Genomic DNA, 22,473 nt, shown 5'->3' with positions numbered 1-22,473 from the left:
TAAAACGACTATTGTGGTGCCTGGGAATGCATCGTATATATTTTAATTAGCGCCACCTTAAAAAGACACTTTCGGTTTAGATATCGAGGGGGTGGCTTCTCAGTGTCGTTTCATAGCAGTGTGACGTCGCGGAGATACAGAAACTCACGACGTACTAGCAGCAAATTCGTCATCTGCTCGTGGTGCACATAAACAACGATGAGTGAATTGCCGTCCTGTGACCCTGACAGTGATTTCTGCGATTTAGGCTGCATGCAGGACGCAGAACTCGCATACTCGGGTGAACTGTCTGGACTCGTCGGAATAATGTCCTTGCAGTGGGGCTGGCTTGCAGATGCTCAGCGACGAAAACTTCAAAGTCAAATTAAAATATTTTATACGTGTTCTCTGACTCCAGTGTGTGGACAGCGTTGACACTGCACACCAACGAAGCAAAAAATGTGCCTTTTGCGATGTCTCAAAATCGTGTCAGTACTCCTTTAATTATTGCAAAGAAGCCAAAATTTCGTAGAGTTACCGACCTAGGCATATACGCTTTGAAGAAACGTTTAACGCCCGAAAGATCAGTGACTGCCAGTGAGACGGACTACTTGTGCTTCGCGTGCTTTTGCTACCACTGCAATGAAAGATCTTCACGGAACGCACAGTTTAACGATGACATTCTTATGCCCCTTGAAAAAGAAATCGACGTCATTAACCAGATCACTGCGACTACCGGTGTACGTGCGTTCATGTCACCCCAGAGGTGTTGCTGTTTCGAACTCAATCGGTCTGAGGACGCGAAAACGAGCTCTCACTGCACCGTCTCTTACAACGCGCGCCTGCTCGGGAGCCCCGCGCTCGTGGCCGCTGCAGTGACCAAATAATTTCAAAATTAACGTCTTCAGTGCCAGCGACACCTTTTTCGGTACCTGCTGGCCTTTTAATAAAAAAGCAATTCAATCCTGCCTGCATTTTATACACTTGCTGGGCAAGAAGTCTGAATTGCCAATCCTTGTCCAAGGGTCTCATTGGGGGGTCGTAACTATTAGTGCAACGACATTATGCAACATGTTTTCAATGATTATGAAAGCTGATGTGGAGGGCACTAAGTGGACAAAGTTTAAGAAATATGAAAAACGGGGTTTTTTTTTAATTGTCGTCAGAAGTTTTCATTGTCCGGTGTTTTCTTTAACTTAGCCCGGTCATATCTCTTTACTGAAAAGTCATATAAATATAAGATTCGTCAGTGTGGTAGATAAGCATGCGAAGAACGTAATGCGCAATTTTTGTCGCTCTGCTACAAGGAGTTTTCAAGATAAAGACCTTCAAAGTAAAGAAAATAACGTCTCCTGGGCCAATTTCGAGACTTTTTATAAAAACATCTACACTACACATCAAAACTAAAAATACCTGAGCAGAAGCAAAAACATGCATATATTTAGTTAAAGAAATTTCAGCTACCTAACTTTAATATATTTTGTGCAATTCATAACGAAAGTTGGCCAAAACAGCAGAGCGGATGAGCGCTCTACTCCACCTCTTAGTCATTATTGATTTGCTGTGCTTCGAAAAAATTTTTGGCGGCAAAACAAATTGCGGATCTCTTCTTTCCACTCATCAGGCAATAATATATAAAATTTTGAAATAAATTTGAGAGGTCGACCAGCCATCGATTGTTCGATCTTACGTGGAATCACCCTGCAGCATGTTGCCTATGAGATTTTTCATTGCACCACATCTGCCACATAGTTCTACCAGTCCTGCTTAAGAGCCAGGCCTCATTTTATACCAGCAGAGAGAGAGAGAGAATATGAGTGAGTGCGTGAGTGTGTGTGTGTGGGTGGGGGGGGGGGGGTGCATGTCTAGTTTTGGCACCAAAAACATAAATTCTTAGTTTTTTTTTTCATGACACATTCAGTCAAATTTCACACAAACACTGTTTTACATCTACACTATTTGATGCTGGGATTTTTATGCAGTTATGCTGCATTTGGCCTTGCATCAAAAACTCTTCGCTTTTCAGTTACTATGCTGTGTACCTCTCCACATGTACGATGTTTTGGGTCTTCCTTAAAAAATTCCGGTTTGTCAGGATTAATCCACAGAGCTTTATTACGACCTCCAGCCTAACTAACTGCACAGCCTCGGGACATTAAGAAAAAAAAGCACAACTCTATCATGGGATTGAAATTGAATGAAGAGAATTTGGCATTTCTGGCAGTAAATTACAAATGCAACAAGGTTGTGCACTTGTTGTTTGCTAGCGTCAAGAATTTGTAATGACACAAGTCGTGCTACTGAACTGCACTTCGTCTTGTATTTAAAAATATATTAAATTTTATTATTCATTTTATTTTATTTATTTATTTATTTATTTATTTATTTATATCTCTTCCACTCACTTGGGGCACATGCTGAAACATTTTGATAAAGAAAAGGCTAAACTGATTTCCACATTAAATGGAATTTACTCAGCGTATTCTTCAATGTGTTCAGTAGAGACTAACTGGTTTTCATTCAGCTAAACTTACAGCCTTCTGGGCTCAAGGATCATGTAATCAAATTCATAATTCTACAGCTATGGCTTCTTAGTGGTCAGTTTAATACTTCAATGTAAAACTCTCTCTTCAACCAGTGCCAGATGTTGGTGCTTTTGGTATGGCATCTATAGGCTGTACTGGCTGCTGCATAATTTTTTTTGTTCACTTCCTTTGTTTTTGTTTTTTTTCTAATGTTTATTTCAGTTACGAAACAACATTTCACCCCATCACACAATGTGGGTGCAAATGAGCTAGAAAGACAGGAGTACAGTTTAACTTTAACCTCAGTAGCTGGCCATCTGCAGATAGTTTTCACATTACATGATGGACGCAGCTTTTCATTGTGCTAGTACGCAAACATGCCAGGCATGATTGCATCAATGGATCACATTGTCATGCGTGCATCATATTGCTTTTTTGCAATGACAGTTTTTTGCTTCATTATCGCTGACATTGTTTGTCACTCAGTTTAGGATGCGCCTCTCATGCTGAAACACTTCTTGTTTGTACAACCCCTGAAGATGCTATGTAGTACCTTGAGATGGCAGCCACACTGATTTCAATGCAAACTATGTATTGGCGACCCATCAGTTGTGCAAAAGCATTTTTTAAATGTCTCGGCCACCTGCTCGCAGGGTGGTGGATCTGTGTCGCAACGTCAAGGATGTCATCATGCGAGAGTCACGGAATCACGGAGTGTCACTGCCCCCACTGGCCTCGTGTCGCGTGACACAGACGTACGACGCGGGAGCCTGTGTCTACTTCTACTTCGCCTTCAACTACTCGGGCGTCGCCGACCCCGTGCACGCATATGAGGAGATTGAGGTGAGAATTTCATGTCTACACTGCCATGACCAGTGAGGTGAACTGCTTTTGCTTAAATTATAAAACTTGAGTAACAGGGTGCGTGAAATCGAGCTGCTTGATTTTTTTATTTGCCACCATGGTGGTTTAGAAGCGATGGCATTGGGTCGCCATGCATGAAGGCACAGGTTCAATTCCTGGCTGCAGAAGCCGCATTTCGGTGAGAGTGACATATAAAAACACCTGGTACTTAGATTAAGGTGCACATTGAGGAATCACAGATGGTCAAAGTAAATCCGGAGACATCCACTACAGCTTTCCTTATAATATTATGTATTTGGTACATGAAGGTTCAGGATTTAATGCGTTTAATATACGTAAATGGAATTTCTTTGGCTGGCACAAAAGATTCCAGGTATGAGTGGACAATACTGCTTCTGGTGTGATGTCATACACACACACACACACCACGCACGCACTTGTTCATGTGATTGACATCAATCAGGACAGTACATATGTAAACTGGCTAAACATAAATAAAAATGGTAGCAATGACCTGATAGCGGAATTTGAGCTCTCGGCCTCTAGTACCAAAACCTATTGCTCTAACCACTAATGCCTCAGGCAGGCCTGTGGTTTAGTCGTCGCTTGCCTTCTTGTGGCATTGTGGTTGTGCATTCCGATGCTTGGCACAATACCATAACACTAATGGTTTCCTCACGAATATCCTTCGTGCAGACTGGTGCATTGAGACGCTTGGCATGTTTTCACGGTGCTGACGGGGTGTCGATGAGTCACTGTGGTGTTATTTACATTGACAAAGAATAATTTAAAGTGGTCAATTTTTGCCATAATTGTTTTCTTTCTTACAACCATCACAGAAGACAATGAAGGTGGTGAAAATTGACTGCTCCTTTATTTGAATAGTAGGAATGATAAAAATAAAGAAAATGAAAGAGACACCTACAGACAGTAGGAGGCATTATGCTTGCGGTAATCCACCATTGAGTTACTGCATGCACTCACCTCTCATACACTTTTGATTGCATATAACTCAAACCTCATTATAACGAAATTACATCTTACATGAAGATATCTTCGTTAGATCCGAAAATTCGTTATAAACGTATACTCCTAACACTGTATGTATCGCAAGACTATTTTTCACTTACTTCGTTATAACAAATATTTTGTGATATCAGTGTTCGTTACATCGAGGTTTCGGTGTACTTTTTTACATGTACGAGATGTATTCCTGGGAGTGTCAGCCAGTTCCACTGACAAGCTAGGCAGTGGAATGTCTTCTTAAGCGCAGGCACCGCACAGTCTGCATGCATATATTCCATGTCATCTGCCTCTTGGACATAACCGTGTGCCTAATTCAGCGTTGTTGGTGTTAGTAGGAACAAAGTGCATTGTGACTGAGTGCCACTGCCTCTTTTCAGGCTGCAGCAAGAGAAGAGATCCTGGCATGTGGAGGCAGCATTTCCCACCACCATGGAGGTAACATGACGCCTGCCTTTATGTTTATCTTGAGCCTGAAAAATCTTACGGATCTGGCTTCATAGTCAGTTCTTTAACATTGCGAATAACATGCTAAGATAAGCGCATAAGGTGTCACACTGCTAAGCTACAGGGTGCAAGTCCAAATCCCACCCATGACGGCCAGATTTTGATGGAGGCAAAATGGAAGAACTCTTGTGTGGTTTAGACTCCAGGATTTATTTTAATTATTATTATTACTAAAGATGTAAAGATTAAGTTTCAGCATGTGGTGGCCCTTGTACCTGCAGTATATCTGTTTGTAGAGTATCAGACACATTCATAAGTCACCGAGCTTATACTCCGGGATGGATTGAGTACTCGTCCTACTCTAGATAGCTTCTCTGTTAATATGTGCTAGGCTTCTATTCATTACAGAAAAAAAAGTAACAGACTACAGTTACCTTAACTTTCTTTAAAAAGGCAATTGATTACAGTTACCAATTGCTGTCCCAAGTAAGTAATTGAGGAATCACTGAAAAGTAGTTGATTACTTTTACATTACATTGCTCTGAACATGTAGAAATAAGGTAGCACATAGAACAAGCTACCTGGCTATTTCATTGCATCCTCTGTAGCACTTCACGTCCTATTAGATGCAAAGCAGCTTATGGCGGAGTTCAGTCCAGTGGTCGTGGTGTGCGGTGTGACCACCGTTACTGCGCATGCGCAAACCCTCTCCACTACCCTTCCCCTCCCATTCCCCCCTCTCGCGTGCCTCATTCTCTCCTGCACAACGCCGCTATGGGCGCCAGCGCATGCGCGTCCTCTCCCCCTCTCTCTTCTCTCCTACACTCCCCCCTCTCGCGCGCCTGTCAACCGCGTTCCCCGTTCGCCCTGTGAGAATTAACGGCCAGGCTAGAGGGAAGACACGATGCGTGTAGTGTTCCTCTTTGCGTTCCACGACGCTAGGTCGGTAGCATGCCCGAGGTCAGTAGCATGCCCAACGAACGCCAACGGAACGCGATTGTGCAAGTGCTCTGGCTTCGCGTCGCCTCATGGTCCGCCTCATGGTCGCCTCATGGTTTTCGAAATTTGCATCTGCCATCTTTCCTCATTTCTTTTTTTGAGAACAACACAGCAGTGTCATGGCGAGTTCCTTCGATGTGTGTGCTGGAGGCAATGGTGGTGTTGCAGCATCTATGAACACCTTGCACTTTAAGATTGTTTTTGTCATATTGCCATGATGCTCGAGTCTGGATCCTCAATAAAATGCAGCGCTTGACGCTCGCTATAGCTTGGAGAAAATACTCGTGGAATATAACTGAAAATCGGCGTACCGTGACCATTCTTGCCAGAAAAAACCCGGAGGTGACTCTGATTCTTGACTGAAGTGTGTGCAGGCAGGATAGGCAGTCGTATGTCGGCGTTCGTGTGCCCTAGTTCATTCCTTGGTTTATGTTCGTGCTTCGTGCGTTGACATAGCGTACCTCGCAGGCCTCATAGAAAGAAGTGCGTGGTTGAGATCTACTCTGCCAGGTGCCACAACAATCCCAGCCACTCAAAAGAAAAGCGTCTGCTCTTTCAATTAACTTGTTCAATCAATTTACATTAATTATCGTGACAGTTAATTGGCCTTCATCTTAAGTAAACTTACGTATGCTTCGATATCATACGTATCCAATATAACTCAATTTGAACCATAACCATCGATTTCTAACCAGTTTTGTTTTTCAAAACAAATTTACTGAAATATTCAGAAAACTGGAAGTACGTGCTCGACCAGAAGTGCTTGGAAATGTCACCCGTTGCTCGTGATCATGCTTCTGCGCAAAATTTACATCAGTGGCATTGTATCAAAGCAGCTAAGTTACTGCAATAATAGCTGCATTCATCTAGTTGAGCTTTGTACCGTGGCCGCTCATGTTTATGTTCCCAAGCCCAGTATTCCGCAAGCATAAAGACGTTTGTGCACAAACTCTCGGTAGTGCCAAAATAAACATTGTTCTTTGTCAAAAACTTCTTTATTCTTTCCTTGTTTCTTTTTTCTCTCCAGTTGGCAAGATCCGGAAGCGCTGGCTGGAGCAGACAATATCAAGCACGGGCTTGCAGATGCTCCGCGCCGTGAAGCAAAGTGTCGACCCACAGAACATCTTCGCCAGTGGCAATCTGGCGATGTGAATTCAACGAACAAACGGACTCTGCTTCTTCTTCTTCCAGGGGGCATTTTCGCAGAAGGCTCACACTAGGGGGGGGCCAACATAATCGCCGGCACAGCCGCCGGGCTGGGATGCCGAGCTGGGACACCAGCTTATCGTGACAATTTTGTAAAGGGCATTAGGGTGAACTCTCAGTTGAGTAATGTCACAAGGAAACAGACAGAACAAAGTGACCAGCGGGAAAAGGACGAGTGATGGAGTAGATTTCACCAGTGCATCTTGGTGCAGTTCTGTTAAAAAGTGCCGTTGTGTTGTGGCATTCCTGGTGCGAGTGACGGCGTGTGCCATTACTTGTGACGCTGGCCCAGTTGGCCAGAAATTCGGCCCGCAGCACTCCGCCTGTCTACAGCAGCTACAATGGCATGCCTTGTTGCCAAGCAACTGCGACACACATACTGAGGGCAACTACCGCAGTGCACGTGCTCCGAGATTGCTTCTTTTTTGTACATCTCATTGGTGTAACATCTATCAGTGAGTGCACAGATTGCATTCTGGAATAAATTAAGCATGGTTTGACATTTTATATAGATGCAACTGGCGTCCAAGAATGTCATATGTCCCTGGTCACATTCATCGTGTTGGCACAGCAGACTTGTACAGTCCTCGCATCGATGCAGTGTCACCACAGCCAGCTTGTGCATTCGTGCTAACTTTGAGTATTATAAGGGAGCCTTTAGCATGATTGGCTGTAAATATAAACACAAACCACACAAGGAAACATGGACAGGTCAAGCGCACACTACCAGCTGAATAATTTCTATTTGAACATATGATTGACAACTCAATATTGTTTCATGGCTTAGAGAATAACAATGCTTGGTCACTGTGCTGCTGCTTGTTTTCTTTTACCTCCTGTCTCTGCAAGTGCACTGCAAAGTGTGCCAGTGTATGTATTTCAATGCAAAGCCAATATTAAACATGATTGATAGTTTTCCGGTTGTCCTGTTCGTGTTCCGTTTCCTGGTTTGTGTTTATGTGTACGGGCACGCTAGCAACATGGTGAAGTTCCTTTTTCTTTGATCAAGTCTCTTGTGGTGCACGAAAAATGAGGAAAGTTCACAAGCGATGCACCCAAGAATCGGGTGGATTATGTCAAAGTTTCAACGGGTCATCACTAGACCCGTTGAAGGCTCGTAAAACTGGCATTTACATCAATGAACATTGTGGCTTTACTTGCTGCTTAGATGCTGTCAAATTTTAAAATTGCTCCATGTTGTCAGATTTTGTTACGTTGGCGTTTTGGGCCTCTTGTAGTTGGACATAGCAACCCTTTCAGCCAATCGGAACTTGCAAGATGGCAGATCTGACGATACATAGGTATGGGCACCACAGCTGCTTTCTTTGGCCAGTTTCTGCCATATTTTCAACTTCTGAAAGTTGGCTGAACATTTGCACAGTTAAGCACCATTATATTGTAACTCGTGTAAGGCATGGTGGGATAGCCAGTTTGAGATGGTATGAAAGTAAAGCTTGTCATATTTTATGTTTGTGTTTTCAGTTTAACAAGGTAGTGGCATTAATGTTTCATTGTGTTTTCAGTTTAACAAGGTAGTGCATTACTATATTTGTGATAGTTGCGTCATAATGTGGGAACTCTGTGCAGCTGCGTTGGGAGACAAGGAATGCATTTCATGCATTATTTTTCCCTATTTGTGCATCTTTTCCAGTCTTGACTGGTCACACATTTCTGTTAAAAAAAAAAGACCTGTGCTTGTGCATTATTTTCAGTGAGCAACGTGTGGGAGGCAAGGGTACTTTCCGAGGTCGCATATAGACGATTGGCAAAACTCTGGAACTTGGCTTCCCTGCAAAGCTATATCTGCAAAACAATCTAATTCAACACGATTGAGAGCTGTTGCCTGCAAATGCACTTCCTTATTCCTTTTCAAAAACAAAACAGTCGTGCCTCCTAGCCTCAACGAGTGAGTGAGTTATGCTAATCGATAGTTCTGTGGTTTCTTCTTATTTGAAGGCTCTTCATAGGATAAGGAGCCTTTCATAAAGTGCAGCAGAAATGACATTTGGTCAAGTTGGATAAGTGTCATCTTTGGGTAACAGTGCAACCACAAGTGCTGTCTCATCGTTTGTTACATTCTTTTGACATTTTGCTTGCACTGTTCCCCAAATATGAAGTCTCTTATGCAAAGAACAGGGGAGGTGATGGCTCCTTCTGAAAAGTTCATCCTCCGCAGAACACAATTTTCGGATAGCTTTTTCGTAGGGCAGGGCATTTTAGGATAAGTGCTTTGCTGACAACGTATATTTTAATCCATGGCCGGGCAGCCAAGTTTTGTAATGTTTGCTTTTTATATTTAAATGCAGGTGTGAAACAAGTATTTATATTCGAGTGAGATGAAGTTGCCATTTCAAAGCTGCATCCCTGTTTAGTGTAGTCACATTGCCAAATGATCAAACGATACAAAGAATAGGGGGATAAATGGTGCTGTGATAGATAAACCGCTGTGGAGTTGATTGAGAAAATACTAGGGATGGGCGAATAGTGAATTTGAGGTTCGAAGCGAATAGTGATTTGGTCGAATAATTTCGAATCGAATAGTTTGAATAGTATTTACCGCATATTATTAAGAAAAAAAATCACAGCATATCCATGGGTGAATGATGAAGAGCTTGGGCGAAGCTCCTGAAGCAATCATGGTTACACCGTGAAATCTTCAGTGGTTTCGCCCAGCAGTAATCAAAGCGATAGCCCAGTACATCATCAAAGACGCGAGAAACACTGTATATATTTATACAAGAAATTTTATTAATCATAAGTTGTAGCTAGACGTGGCTTCCGTTCCCCCTTCATTATAACGGCTTTATGGTCGGTGAAGTGATGGATCGGTGATGGGTCGTAGTGGGATGTTTGCAAAGACGAAGTAGTGGGCAGTTTGCAAAGGATCGGTGATTGACCGGTTACGCCTTACGCCGGACGCGTGACAAGGTTAGACTAAGAGGAGCTTCGCCCCTAAAATGAGCATTTTCGTCATGACCCTTGCACAATATTTTTAAGGACTGGAACTAGGTATGAGTGCTTAATAAAACACGTTGCGTTGCGGGGCTAGTTGGTGATACATTCTTATTTAAAAATTGTAGCGCTATATTAGACGAGGACAAGAAGAAAGGTACATGACAGGACGGGCGCTGACTCCAACTATTTTTATTGAAACAACCGCACAGCATTTTATAGCAATAAATACAAGGCACGCATGCGCAATCATGAGGAACAGAGGATGGGGGGTTGGGATCCTTTCTTCTTGTCCTCGTCTAATATAGCGCTACAATTTTTAAATAAGTAGGTATGAGTGAATGTCACTTTTTTGGTTTAAAATGAAGTGGAAGCAGCCTTGAATAGTACCAAGATTTGAATAGGGTGCAAGTTATAAGTGGACGTTACAATTTAAAAATTACTATACTTAGCATATATAAGGCCATATAACACGCTTTTAAACTTTAAAAAAACATGTACATTTAACCTTGAAGTGTGGCTTCGCGGCAGTGCAGAATTCCCCTGGATGGGTTGTTTCACGGCACAGTAACAAGACGCTGCAGTGAAACCACCTTTACAGGGCGTTATGTGCGGTCAAATGTATACATATATTCGTTCATTTCGAATACTTCGAAATTTCAAATAATCTAAATTCGTATCGAAGCGAATTCGAATACTGTAATATTCATTCAAATATTTGAAATGCCCGAATATTCATCCATCCTTAGAAAATACCCTCAAGTTGACACTTATTGACCTGTATGCTGCCATATCGATTAGATTTTTGCCTACAATTTTTCTTTGCACCTTTGTACTCTGGCACAATTTAGATAAATATGCACATACATAACTGTGCTTCTATGTTATATATGTAGTTTTCCAGGGTACCATTTTGTAATGGTGCGGTGACACTGCCATCAACTGCGACGAGCATCGGATGCACACGATTGAAATTTGAGATTATTAACTTGCAACGTTAGCGCTGCTTACAAATATTGTCATTTACAATAGCAAATTTCGTACAGAAAGAACAACTCTAAATGTTTCAGTTATCTGCTGCACCGTGTTTGTCTGCACAGCTGTTCAAGCAATCAGACAAACAAGGCCATCAAATAAATACATAATTAATGGTGCATAACTAAGTGTAAAAACATGACCATCCTGTCTGGACTACTAGTTCGTTTATGCGCAAGTTTCTCACAAATGTGACGCTGCAAAGTGCGTATGGACACTTTGGTTTGGTTCTGTCCGATACAATAAAGTACATTTCATCTGTGGCAATGCTTAGCAATATTTTCCTTTAACATAATTTTTACAAGGATGACTATCATGTTATTCTTGGTAACCTTTTGTGCACCTTGCTTCTTTTTTTTTTTTTAACCTCAAGATAAATTATTTGCCTTCAAAACTACATTCACTGTGTTCACTTTTTGAACCTCGTCAGCTTCAGTCTTCTATCTCCACTTCATAAACTCGCCCTTTGGGTAATGCCTCCACTAAGGCCTTTGAGGTTGCAGGAACAGAAGGCCCAAAGAAGTTAACTTCATTAGCCTAACAACTAAAAGAAGACATTATAGCTACGCTGATCAAGTTTATCCACATGCTGGTGTCCATTGAAGTCACTTCTTCCACAGCAGTCTAGGCACACTAGTGACTACAATGTCAGAACAAATTTGAGAAAAAAAAGTAAGTTTAAATGAAATTGAACAATGCTGTTCTAGTGAAACAATGTATGTGTCACATTTTGCTGTCATACTGAAAGATCACACTACTGTTTTGTTGCTGTGAAACATTTTTTTTTTGTAATGGAACTGCAGGTGATGTATGCTTTAGAAGTTTATAGCGCAAAACAAGGATGCGATGTCCTGAAGCGTGTAGTTAACATATTTATAATGCAAACTGCCACACCTGTGCACTGCAAGTCAGCAGTTTAGCCAGACAAATGACGGATATAATTGGCAATCTTGTTAACAGAGCATACAGGAGGCTTCCCATCATGCCATGCTGGTTGTGCTACTGTATAAATTTGCATGGATGTTCGTGCCACTTTTCCCTCTAGGTTAAATGCCGTTGGAGCTCAAGGAATCAGACGTGTAGTCACGTTCATCATTTCTCTATGGCACTAAATAAAATGCTAGGCATGCTGTAAAGCTGCAACGGAACAAAATAGGCTCGAGCGACCTCTGCCATGCTGTCAAATTCACTAGCTTCTCAGCCGAGTGGGCCAGAGTGTTTCTATAGCCCCTCCGATTGGCTTAAGATGCTGCCATTATGGAATTTGACAATATGGTGAAATTAGTTTCCGGTGTAGCACTACAGAGCAGCGAAGTCACGACTAGCATTCAAAATTCAGGCTTTATAATGGGCTGCCTTCTGCCGGCCACCCCCGCTTGAAAATGTGGACCGTTCCAGGTGCTCAGTTTTTTGCATGCTTGGAAACCAAAGCGCCGCATGTCGAGACTTTGATGACCCAGACAGCCGTCACTTGTGCCAATCTTTTTCCGATGCAGCGATGCGCCAGTCTTGAGCACTGTCAAAGAGTCCAGATATGCTGCAATACAAGCAGACACTGCTGCTGCGGGTTCTTAATGTTGTCAGTCTTTTGTTGCACAAGCATTTTTCCTTGATGATCATGTGAATAAATCGGGTTTTGACATTACCATGGTGGTTGTGGCGAGTAATTGGTGCCGGACTCTGTCCCACGTCTTTTGTGCTTGGTATAGTCTTGGTCACCTGCCTCTATCCATAGTATACAGAATACAGAAATTAAAAGCTGAAAACTTATCAGCCAACTGTATTAAAGGAGCGCCGACACAAAAATTTTGCACCTTGTTTTTTTTTGTTGCAACAGATAGCTTATGATCCTCTTATCACGGCTGCAAACCTCGTTTGCGCGAGTGCGTGACTGTTATTTATTTAGAGACGTTTTTAGAGCGCCCAGTCGTAGTTTCGGTTTCAAAGAGCACCGAGCTAGGCAGCTACTTCCGGAGGACGGGTAACCACAGCTGGCCACGTGAACACGCAAAATTGTGACGTAGGCGGCGTGCGAACGTGGATGCGGTGGGCACCGAACCAGGTCAAGTGGCGCCAGCTATGGAGGATTAGAAACAACTGACAAACGCGTAATCTATGTCCTCCGAGCATTCGGAAGCGCCCATTTCGACTCGCTGAGCTTACAGCATCAATTATTTGGCTATGGCTCTCAAAAACGGCGCCGAATCGGGACGAATACATTGCTGTCGAAGCTTAAGGACATGAATCTAAAGCAAATGGAAGCATCAGTTCGGAACTTACATGTTACAGAGCGCACGGCGGTCACTTGATAGATTCGAAGTGGACGACAACCGCTTTTGGCAGTGCTGCCATGTTTTTCGGAGGCGCGAATGCCTCGCCGGCGAAGCTTGCCGTGCAAGTTGGACAGCTCTCGCGCGTGCGGCGACGGCCGACGTTCTGCGGCACCGCGCCGTTGTGGCAGGCTTGCCGCTAGCGTGAGCGGGCCATAACATTTGCCAACGGGCACGGCGAGCGAACAGCGGAAGAGAACACAACTAGCACACGCAAAGCCGCAGGCACGGAGGAAGAAATGGCAGGTAGCACTGCACAAGCGCAAGGGCTCAACCAGCCACAAGCCAACACAAACTCGTGACGTAGGTTTGTTTACACAACCGCCGCGTTGATGTCGGCGTCGCGAAGCGCTCGCATCTCGCTCAGTCGCGTGGCATGCACTTTAAAATTGATTTTAAATATGTTCTAGGCTATATTGGCCCTTGATATTTCGTAGACGTTGTGTGCGGCTCCACATACATCTATTTCACCCATTATCTTGCCTTCGAAATTTTGTGTCAGTGCTCCTTTAAGGGGAGGTGGGTCTTGAAAAGTGTGTTTTTAATAGTTGGGTGAACGGAACGAAATTTAATACACTTATTCAGTTTTTTCTGCAGATTCCAAATCTCTGAGTAGATTTTTAATAGCTGGATTAGAACAAAAGATATGCTAGTTCTACAATGTTTTCTAGCACAATTCTTACGGGGATCTTTGGCAACTTCTTTTCGTCAAACACAAAAGCAAAGTATGCGGCAAGATTGCCAGAAAGCTGGTCTAGCCGATGATGCTATTTATTTTCTTATAATTTTGTTTATCAAATAATAATTCTCAATAATCATAAAGTGTATAAGCAAAAATTTTTCACTCATATTTGCATTCGTTTATCTTGCATTCGAAGTTCGACGAAAACAATCAAATTAACATGATCAGCTAGATGAGCTCTCTGGCAGTCTTGCCACATATTTTGTTTTTGTGTTTGACAAAGCAAAGTTGCCAAAAAGTACCGTAAGAAATACGCTCTTAGAAATTGCATATCTTTTGTTCTAATGCAGACAATAAAAATCTACTTGAAGATTTGGAATCTGTAGAAAAATCTGAATAAGTGTATTAATTCAGTTAACCAAACTAATAAAGAAAACTTTTTCAAGACCCACGTCTCCCTTAAGGGGCAGAAACAGGTCAGAAAGGTGCTTAGAAGTTCCAGAATATGATCAGTGTACATACTGTAAACCATTTTGCTATGAAATGTCATGACATCTTTCCTGCAAAATAAAAGCAGCGTGAAAAGGAGCAAGCGTTGTAAGAAGAATAAGCTTTATTCTTTTATCACAAGATGAGCATGCTTGCCCAAGATAAAAACTATGTCAACAGGCTAAATTTGGTACTAAAAAGTAAACGTTGTGACCTAATACAAGTATTTACATAAATATAAATAATACTGCTGAATGAGTGCTTTATCATTAATGAAGTGATGGTTTGATGAATTTGGTCTCTTCGTTGGAGGCTTAGCTGAGGTTGTCGATGGCATCGCTGTCTTTCACAACCACCTGAAAAAAACAAAAAACAGAAATACGGAGAAAACATAACACAGGAGATCGCACACACACAGAGATTTTTCTAATGCATTTGCTTATCTTAGGTAGCCAAATGCAATGAATTTGCACCATTTTTAATTGTTGGACATCAGAACTTTCACATAAATAAATGCTGCCAATTCACTCCACATTACCATAACACTACTGAGATGTCAGTTTCAGTGTGTACAACTCGAACCATAATAATTTACTCTCAGTAAATGGAATTGCTGCTTAAGTGGAACTGCCTCTAATATGATTGGTTTCATACTTGAATTGCACACCCCTGTACACCTCTCGGGAAATGGAACTCCACTTAAATGGAATATATTTTCCTGGTCCCTTTAAATTCCATTTAACCAGTCTACTGTATTTTGTATCACTCGTTACGGCGAGCAGACTACAAACACGAAGTCTAGGTGTGGCAGAGGCTTCGTTGAGCAACAGCAGTCTTAATTATTTCGTTCTATTCCTCCCGAGCCATACGCAATGATGGCCGATCCAGGCAATAACAGTAAGATTACGAGGAACAACAATGTAAGTTGACTAGCAAGGTGACAAGGACAATGGGAGAAATTGGAAATAACAGTTACAGGCATTGCCATGTGTTTTGCGAGCAGTATCCGCACACATGATTTCCACCCCTCCATGACTCGTTCATCGTACACAGTGTCGTGGAAGCTGTACACGGCCTCAGCAGGGCATATGGCACTAAGTCACGTTGTTACCATAGCGGTTGGCCTTAAAGGAGTACCGACATGATTCTCAGACATCGCAAAAGGGACATTTTTCGTTTCCTCGGTATGCAGCGTCAACGCTGTCCACACACAGGAGTCTGAGAACATGTATTTTAATTTTACTTTGAAGTTTTCTTCGCTGAGCACCTGCAAGCCAGCCCCACTGCAATGGACATTATCCCGATGAGTCAAGACAGTTGTTCCCCCGAGTTTACGAGTTCTGCGTCCTGCATGCAGCCTAAATCGTAGAAATCACTGTCAGGTTCACTGGACGACAATTCGCTCACAGTTGCTTATGTGCACCATGAGTAGATGACGGCTTTGCCGCTAGTACGTCGTGAGTTTCTGTATCCCCGTGACGTCACACTGCTATGAAACGTCACTGAGAAGCCAACCCCTCGATATCGAAACCGAAAGTGTCTTTTTAAGGTAGCGGTAATTAAAATATATTCGATGCATTCCCAGGTACCACAATACTCGTTTTAGATTTCTCAACACCAGTATTTTTATTTAGAGCAACAATCCGAAAATTTTTAAAATTTGTGTCAGCACTCCTTTAACAGTTTGAAATTGAGCACATACAGTGGAACCTCGTTAAACCGTACCTGACGGGGACGTGAAGGAACTACGTGCTATGCGGTACTACGGTTTACCCGAAAGTAAGAAATTTGCGCTTACTTCCGTGTAAAACGAAACATGTTTCGCAAGAACACCAAGAAACACTTTTATTGAGTGGAAATCGGACGCCAGAAGTCCATCACTCTCGTTTGCCGCTTTGGCAGCCTCGCAGCGACAACTGCAGCTTCAAAGCCATCCAAGTGGATGGCCAATTTGTCCATCAAGCCGTTCTTTTCCGCGAACACCCGCATCATGCCAAGTGCTCGCGCTGCTTCAGTTACTGAGGGACGCGCTGCTTCAGCTATGAGAGACACGGCACATCCTCCGACTCAGCGCTGCTGTCGTCGTCCTCCTCCTCCTTATCACCGTCGCTCGCGCTCGGTAATTTGCCACAGACAGAATTGATGTCACTGTCGGACAAATCTTGACCCGTTTCGACTTCTTTGTCAACATCGCAAAACGTAGCGAACGGCACTTTGACACCGCCACCCTGTCGCTCCAAGACTTAGGCGATCAGCGCCTCGCATTCACTGCTGTCGATGTCTTCTTTGGTCGCATCCACTTCGCTTGGGCTCGTTGGTTGGGTGGGCACAACAAACTGTGGACGCGCGAAGCAGTTTTGGACAGTAGCAGGTTCTACCTGCTGCCAAGAATAGGCCCGCAAGTGGATGGCACTTAGCATGTCAATGCTGCATGTTTTGCCACTTTCCATGGCAAGAAGCATCCTTCACAGCAAGTTTTTTCAGTACAGGTGCTTCACCGACCGAATGATACCCTAGTCCAAGGGCTGGGACAGTGCCGTTGTGTTTGCTGCGAGAAACTCCAGCTTCACGGCGGAAAGGTTGTCAAGTTGCACGTGTGCCGGCGCGTTGTCGACAACCATTACAATATTTCTCCCGCTTGCAGGGAAGCGACGGTCCAGCAGGCGCATGTATTCCTCAAATAGCTTCGAGGTCATCCAGGCCTTGGTGTTGAAGCGATACAACATGCCTGAGGGAAGCGTCCACCCTTGAAGCATCTCGGCTTCGCGGCCTTGCCAATAACGAGAAGCGGCAGCTTCTCGTTCCCTGCCATGTTGACAGCAAAAGCAACCGATAACCTCTCCTTCGCCTGCTTACCACCTGTGCAGGTCTCCCTTTTAAAAGCAAGCGTTCGGTTCGGCAACATCTTAAAAAAAAGTGCCAATTCGTCCATGTTAAAGACGTCTTCTGGGGCATACTCCCACAAGATATCTTGCAGCTTGCTGCTGGCCCAGTCCTCTGCGCCGTCTTTGTCTGCCGCTGCACCTTCGCCGGAAACAACCTTCGTGGTAAGATTATACCGTGTCTTAAATCTAGTGAGCCAGCCACTACTGCAGACAAAACTGTCGTGACCCATTTGTGTGGCGAAGGACTGCGCTTTTTCCGTGAGGAGGGGTCTGCTTACAGGCAAGTTTCTAGCCCTCGCATTAACGCCTCCTCGACGTCTGGGTAGGTTGAACCCCTTAGGCGACAACGTTTGAGGTTGGACGGTGTGCCATTCAGCACCTTCTCCCTGGCTGTCCAAATGCCACAAACCGTTGTAAGTGGTAGGCCTTTCTCCCGTGCCAACACAGACTTCTTCGCTCCACGTTGGATGGCATTGACGATGTCTAGTTTTTCCTTGATGGTCAGCACGCGATGCTTCACTTGCCTGTTTGACATTGTGCGGTCGTGTCATAATACGTGTCCGCAGATGCACAATATCACAAACTAAGTTGAGCCGGCTCTGAACACATCCAACGCGGTCGGAGAGACGCGGTCAACTAACAAACTACAGTAACAAAACCCTTCATCGTCGCGCTGCTCTCGCGGACTCTCGCCGGCAACGAGCTGTAGCTAGGCCGCTCAGCGGTGGCCTCCGAGATGGCGCGCGGCGCAATTCGGAGGCTAGGCTGGTGCAATGAACCCGGAGATACGCGCGTATGCATGCAACACGTAGCTCGAACGGCTCAAATTTTGCGAACGCCGCGCATAATTGGTTGGCCGTCGGAGCGCGAGACTGCAACTGAGGACTATGATTGGCATTCGACAAGGGAATAGTACTCATTAACCAACATGTATACGATGTACAGCTACGGCTTAAGCGTGCAATAAATGCATTAACTTAAAGGAAAAACGAGTTGGGGATTCATATTAACCCTTTGAGGGTCGAATTTTTTCGCGAAATCCAGTCCAAAAATGTGTAATTTTTTTATTGCTGAAATAAATTCTTCAGACGATTCTATTTAAGAAAAAGATTGTCTAAAATTTTTTTTCGTGACCGTAAAGTGACAAGAAAATCAGTTTTGTTATTACATACATATGGTTTATTCGTAGTAAAATTAAGCAGAATCCTAAAAAAAAAGCTTCACAGTTTTTTATGAATAAAAATTATGCATTGTATTAAACATAGCTCACAAACATACAAAAATAAGCGCACCAGAGTACGTTTCCGGTTAAAAACGCTCGTGCTCTAACACTAAAAACTTTTCAGCGTATGATAGTCTTTGAAGCATGGCTCCCCGCGCACGCGTTTCAGATGTCGCTCCTTGATCATCATCGGAGTCTGAACTCATCAAAAAATCCTCGTCTGACGAACTGAAATCCAATTAATCAGATTTCGGCAATTGGGGAATAGTCCGCATCGGAAGAATCGCTGCTCGACTCACCGGCAGCAGCGCAACCAGCGCGCGCTTCCATAGCGTAAGCGAACTGCGTCAGTGAGCGCACGGAAGAAAACTATGGTTCTGCGCCCGTCCGGAAAGCAAAACGAGTGAAAAAGCTACAGTAATACTTCGTCTTATCGCCAACCAGACGTAGTTCGTTTTTCCGAGAGCCCAAAACGGGAAACGCAATCACAGCGGCGTCGTTTGTGTAATTTAGCGCCGCACCGAAACAGATGTAATCGCGCGCCGGGGTGCAATAAATGAGAGAGTAACAAGCGGTCACCCGTTGAGAGATTAGAAACCAAACAGCCATCAGCTTTGCGGGCGCAAGAAGCGAAAACCACCCGAAGGACGAAACCAAAACGAGCCGGACCACGTGCGCGCGTTCTGATGCGAGACTACAAGCCGCCGCGCGTCTTTGGAAAGAAAAAAAAAAGACAGAGAGACATTGGCGCATTAAAAAAATTACACGTATTCCCGAAGCGTGGCAGCACATTCCAAGCAAGAGAAATGGGAGAAGGCGCGCGTTTGAAACCAAACCGCGCCGCGGGCGCTCTCGGTTGCGCAAGCGATAGCCGGCGCGCGGCGCGCAATTTTGCGAAGCATAAAAAAAGCAACAACGGAGAGACATCGGCGCATGAAAAAAATTCCACGTATTCCCGAAGCATGGCAGCACATGCCAAGCAAGAGAAATCATCGAAAAAAGGCGCGCACTTTAAACCAGCTGCACCGCGAACGCGCTCGGATGGGCAAGTGATAGGCAGCGCGTCGTTTTGGGAAGCGAAAAAAAAAAAAAAAAACAACGTTGAGACATCGGCGCATGAAAAAAAATTCCACGTATTCCCGAAGTGCGGAAGCACAGGCCGAACAAGAGAAATTATCGAAAAAGGCGTGCGTTTTAAAAATAAACGCTATGCCGTACATGTACGACGAAAACCCTTTGGTACCAGGAAGCTTCTGCCGTACATGTACGGCGAAAACCCTGAAGGGGTTAACTACGTTTAAAAAGAAACTACAGCTTATGCGGGTACGGTTTAACGAGATTCCACTGTATCTCCTTGGGCCAGTTGCAAAAAAATTAGAAGAGATGCACAGGTAGATGAACGCAGCCATTCTAGTCTTTCAGAATTAACCAACCAGCCACTTGAGATATTAGAACCTAGAACTACACTCAAACCTCGATATAACGAACACGGATATAACGAATTATCGGTTATAACGAAGTAAATGAAGAATAGTTTTGTCATAGCTACAGTGTCACAAATAAACGTTTATAACGAATTTTCGGATATAACGAAGTTACTTTAGTGGCAGATGTGGCTTTGTTAAATGAGGTTTGAGTATCTGATTTGGATTAAGGCTGAACAACAAAGAAGTCTATTGCATTCACAAATGCACCCGACTTGATACCCTTTTACAACTACAGCTTTTATACCACTTATGCCTGTTAACTTTTCAAGGAACACTGAAACCAAAGCATATCAATACGTCAGCACCATACACAATGTGAACAAAGAAAGAGGGGACACGCATAGTGCTCGGCTGTGTCCTATACGTAACTTTCTTTGTGCCATCTAGTACTAATTTTTCCATGTGCATAACCAACTCACCCTAACTACCACTTTCACTGAAACCGAAGACTGTTAAGAAGATTAATCCATGGGTTTCTTGTGTCAAGACTACATTCTGCTTATGAGGCACATTGTAGTGGAAGACTCCCGATAAAATTTTGAACATTTGGGGGCCCTAACCATACGTGTAAGTACACAAGCACTTTTGCCCCCGTTTGTGACGGAGCTGCCACAGCCACGATCAAGCCTCAGCAGCGCAATATGGTAGGTGAAACAAAGTCAGTGAAATCCGTAAGTGTGCATCTTTACTTTTTATGGCCCTTGAAAGGATGTGTGCAAGCATAGTATGAAACAGTGGTAACCTTTTCCTCAGGCATTCATGTAGTTCAAGGTAGAAGGCTAACAGAAGTGCTGCTGAAACTTCACGACCACATCGTCTTGTGAACTTCTTCGTTGTGTCTTCGTGTGGTGTGCACAAATCTTCCACAATGCAGCCAAACCAACTAGCCAGCCTTTCCGTCTTATTGCACATCGTCTAGAGATAATGTTGCATTTCACCCAACCAGAGTAAACAGCGTGATTGCAGTCAAAAGCCACGTTGACATGAACGCAACAGAATGCGACAGTAGCACATCACCTTTCCTGATGCATCACGAGTAATGGGAAGGGCCACCATTTATATGTAGCACATTAACTCTCTCAAGAAGCCCTTGTTTTCTTCCCCTGCAGCGGGCACACACTGTGGGGTTACAGTGAGAGAGGCGCACTCCGAGCACGCAGGGATTTGCCGTTCCCTCCTTGGGATTTACTGCCCCCAGGTCAACTTACCCCTTGAAATCCACCCCAGCGTGATGCATTAGCACGATGTGCATTCGTAGCGCATTACTCCCGTTTACATGGATTAGTTGCGCTAGAAAGTTGGTGTGACGTTAGCACCAGTTGTGGCATTCAAGTAAACACGGCTAAAGGCATGTTGGGAAACACAGCCTTAACTTTAATATCGCACCTCGTAGGTGGAAACAAGCAAATTCCAGACAATTCCAAACAAGCAAACAACCAAAACATTGTGACAACGAGCAGTACAAGTGACCGTATGACCTACCTCGAACAACCTGTTTGGCTCGCTGCCTTGGTTTGCAGCGAGGCGCCTTCGGTCGAGCAAAGCGTCCAGCTCTGCCTTCGATAGTACGCTGGAGCCAGCGTCGATGACTGCCGAGTGGTCCGTGGAGTGCAGAAGGTCCAGAAGCTCCTGAGGAGAGAGGGTGCCACACTTCGAGGCATCCTTGCCCACCTTTGAAAACTTGCCTGAAAACATGTGCAAGAAATTAAATTTTATTCATACCGGGAAAGGGGTCAGTTAAGTACCAACTCAAGAATTATTTGCTTTTCGATTAGCTTTGTAATACAGTCGCCGACTGTTTATTCGGACTCGCCGGGAACCGCTGAAAAGCCCAAATACAGTCAACGACCGATTTTTTGGACTTCCTAGGGACCGCGAAATCGTCCGAAAAAACAAATTCATGCTTTTTTATTCCGCTCAAGCAGTCAAATCGCCACAGCCACGTCTGAAATAGCTTTAATGCCTCCCAGTACAATTATCAGGCATTTTGGTGCGCGGCCCGGCTCTCGCAAATACATTCAGTACCTGGCGCGAACCCCGCTTAACTGCGTGCGTGCTAACCGCCACTTTTGCATCTCATGATGAGCGCCGCAGATAACAGCAAAGCGCGGAATAGATTACGGCTCTCTCGCATGAAGCGTTTGGAAACGATGACGCGGAACACAAAGTCTGTGGCAGAAGAGCGGACAACTCGTCCGGCTTTCCCCGATGCATGTGCGCATGTAAACGATGCGCACACACATCGCCGAATCTCCGCTGATACGCAGCATTTGCTGCCATGTCAAGCCGATCATTTCTAGTTGTGTGCAGCACATCGCCAACTAAGCTGACGCCGTCACTGCACTGTT

At 44.1% G+C, this 22,473-nt stretch overlaps 2 protein-coding genes across 2 annotated transcripts in view; one reads left to right on the top strand and one right to left on the bottom strand.

Moving 5' to 3' along the window:
• LOC119399497 (alkyldihydroxyacetonephosphate synthase, peroxisomal-like) overlaps positions 1–8,399 on the top strand; it is a 131,683-nt gene extending 123,284 nt beyond the window's left edge. Inside the window, exons 16-18 of the mRNA XM_037666299.2 lie at positions 3,158–3,347; positions 4,772–4,829; positions 6,865–8,399. Of these exons, the coding sequence (XP_037522227.1) occupies positions 3,158–3,347; positions 4,772–4,829; positions 6,865–6,989 (373 nt within the window). The 3' untranslated portion in view covers positions 6,990–8,399. The remainder of the gene's footprint in view (positions 1–3,157; positions 3,348–4,771; positions 4,830–6,864) is intronic.
• Positions 8,400–14,637: 6,238 nt separating this feature from the next.
• Positions 14,638–22,473, bottom strand: part of LOC119399496 (lymphoid-specific helicase) — an 85,402-nt gene continuing 77,566 nt past the window's right edge. Inside the window, exons 15-16 of the mRNA XM_049417413.1 lie at positions 21,608–21,810; positions 14,638–14,887 (exon numbers count right to left, since the gene is read on the bottom strand). Of these exons, the coding sequence (XP_049273370.1) occupies positions 14,846–14,887; positions 21,608–21,810 (245 nt within the window). The 3' untranslated portion in view covers positions 14,638–14,845. The remainder of the gene's footprint in view (positions 14,888–21,607; positions 21,811–22,473) is intronic.

Source organism: Rhipicephalus sanguineus, chromosome 7 (assembly GCF_013339695.2).
Source record: "Rhipicephalus sanguineus isolate Rsan-2018 chromosome 7, BIME_Rsan_1.4, whole genome shotgun sequence".
NCBI classification, from domain to species: domain Eukaryota; kingdom Metazoa; phylum Arthropoda; class Arachnida; order Ixodida; family Ixodidae; genus Rhipicephalus; species Rhipicephalus sanguineus.
The sequence above is the reverse complement of the archived record's forward strand: the minus strand, read 5'-3'. Positions and strand labels throughout refer to the sequence as shown.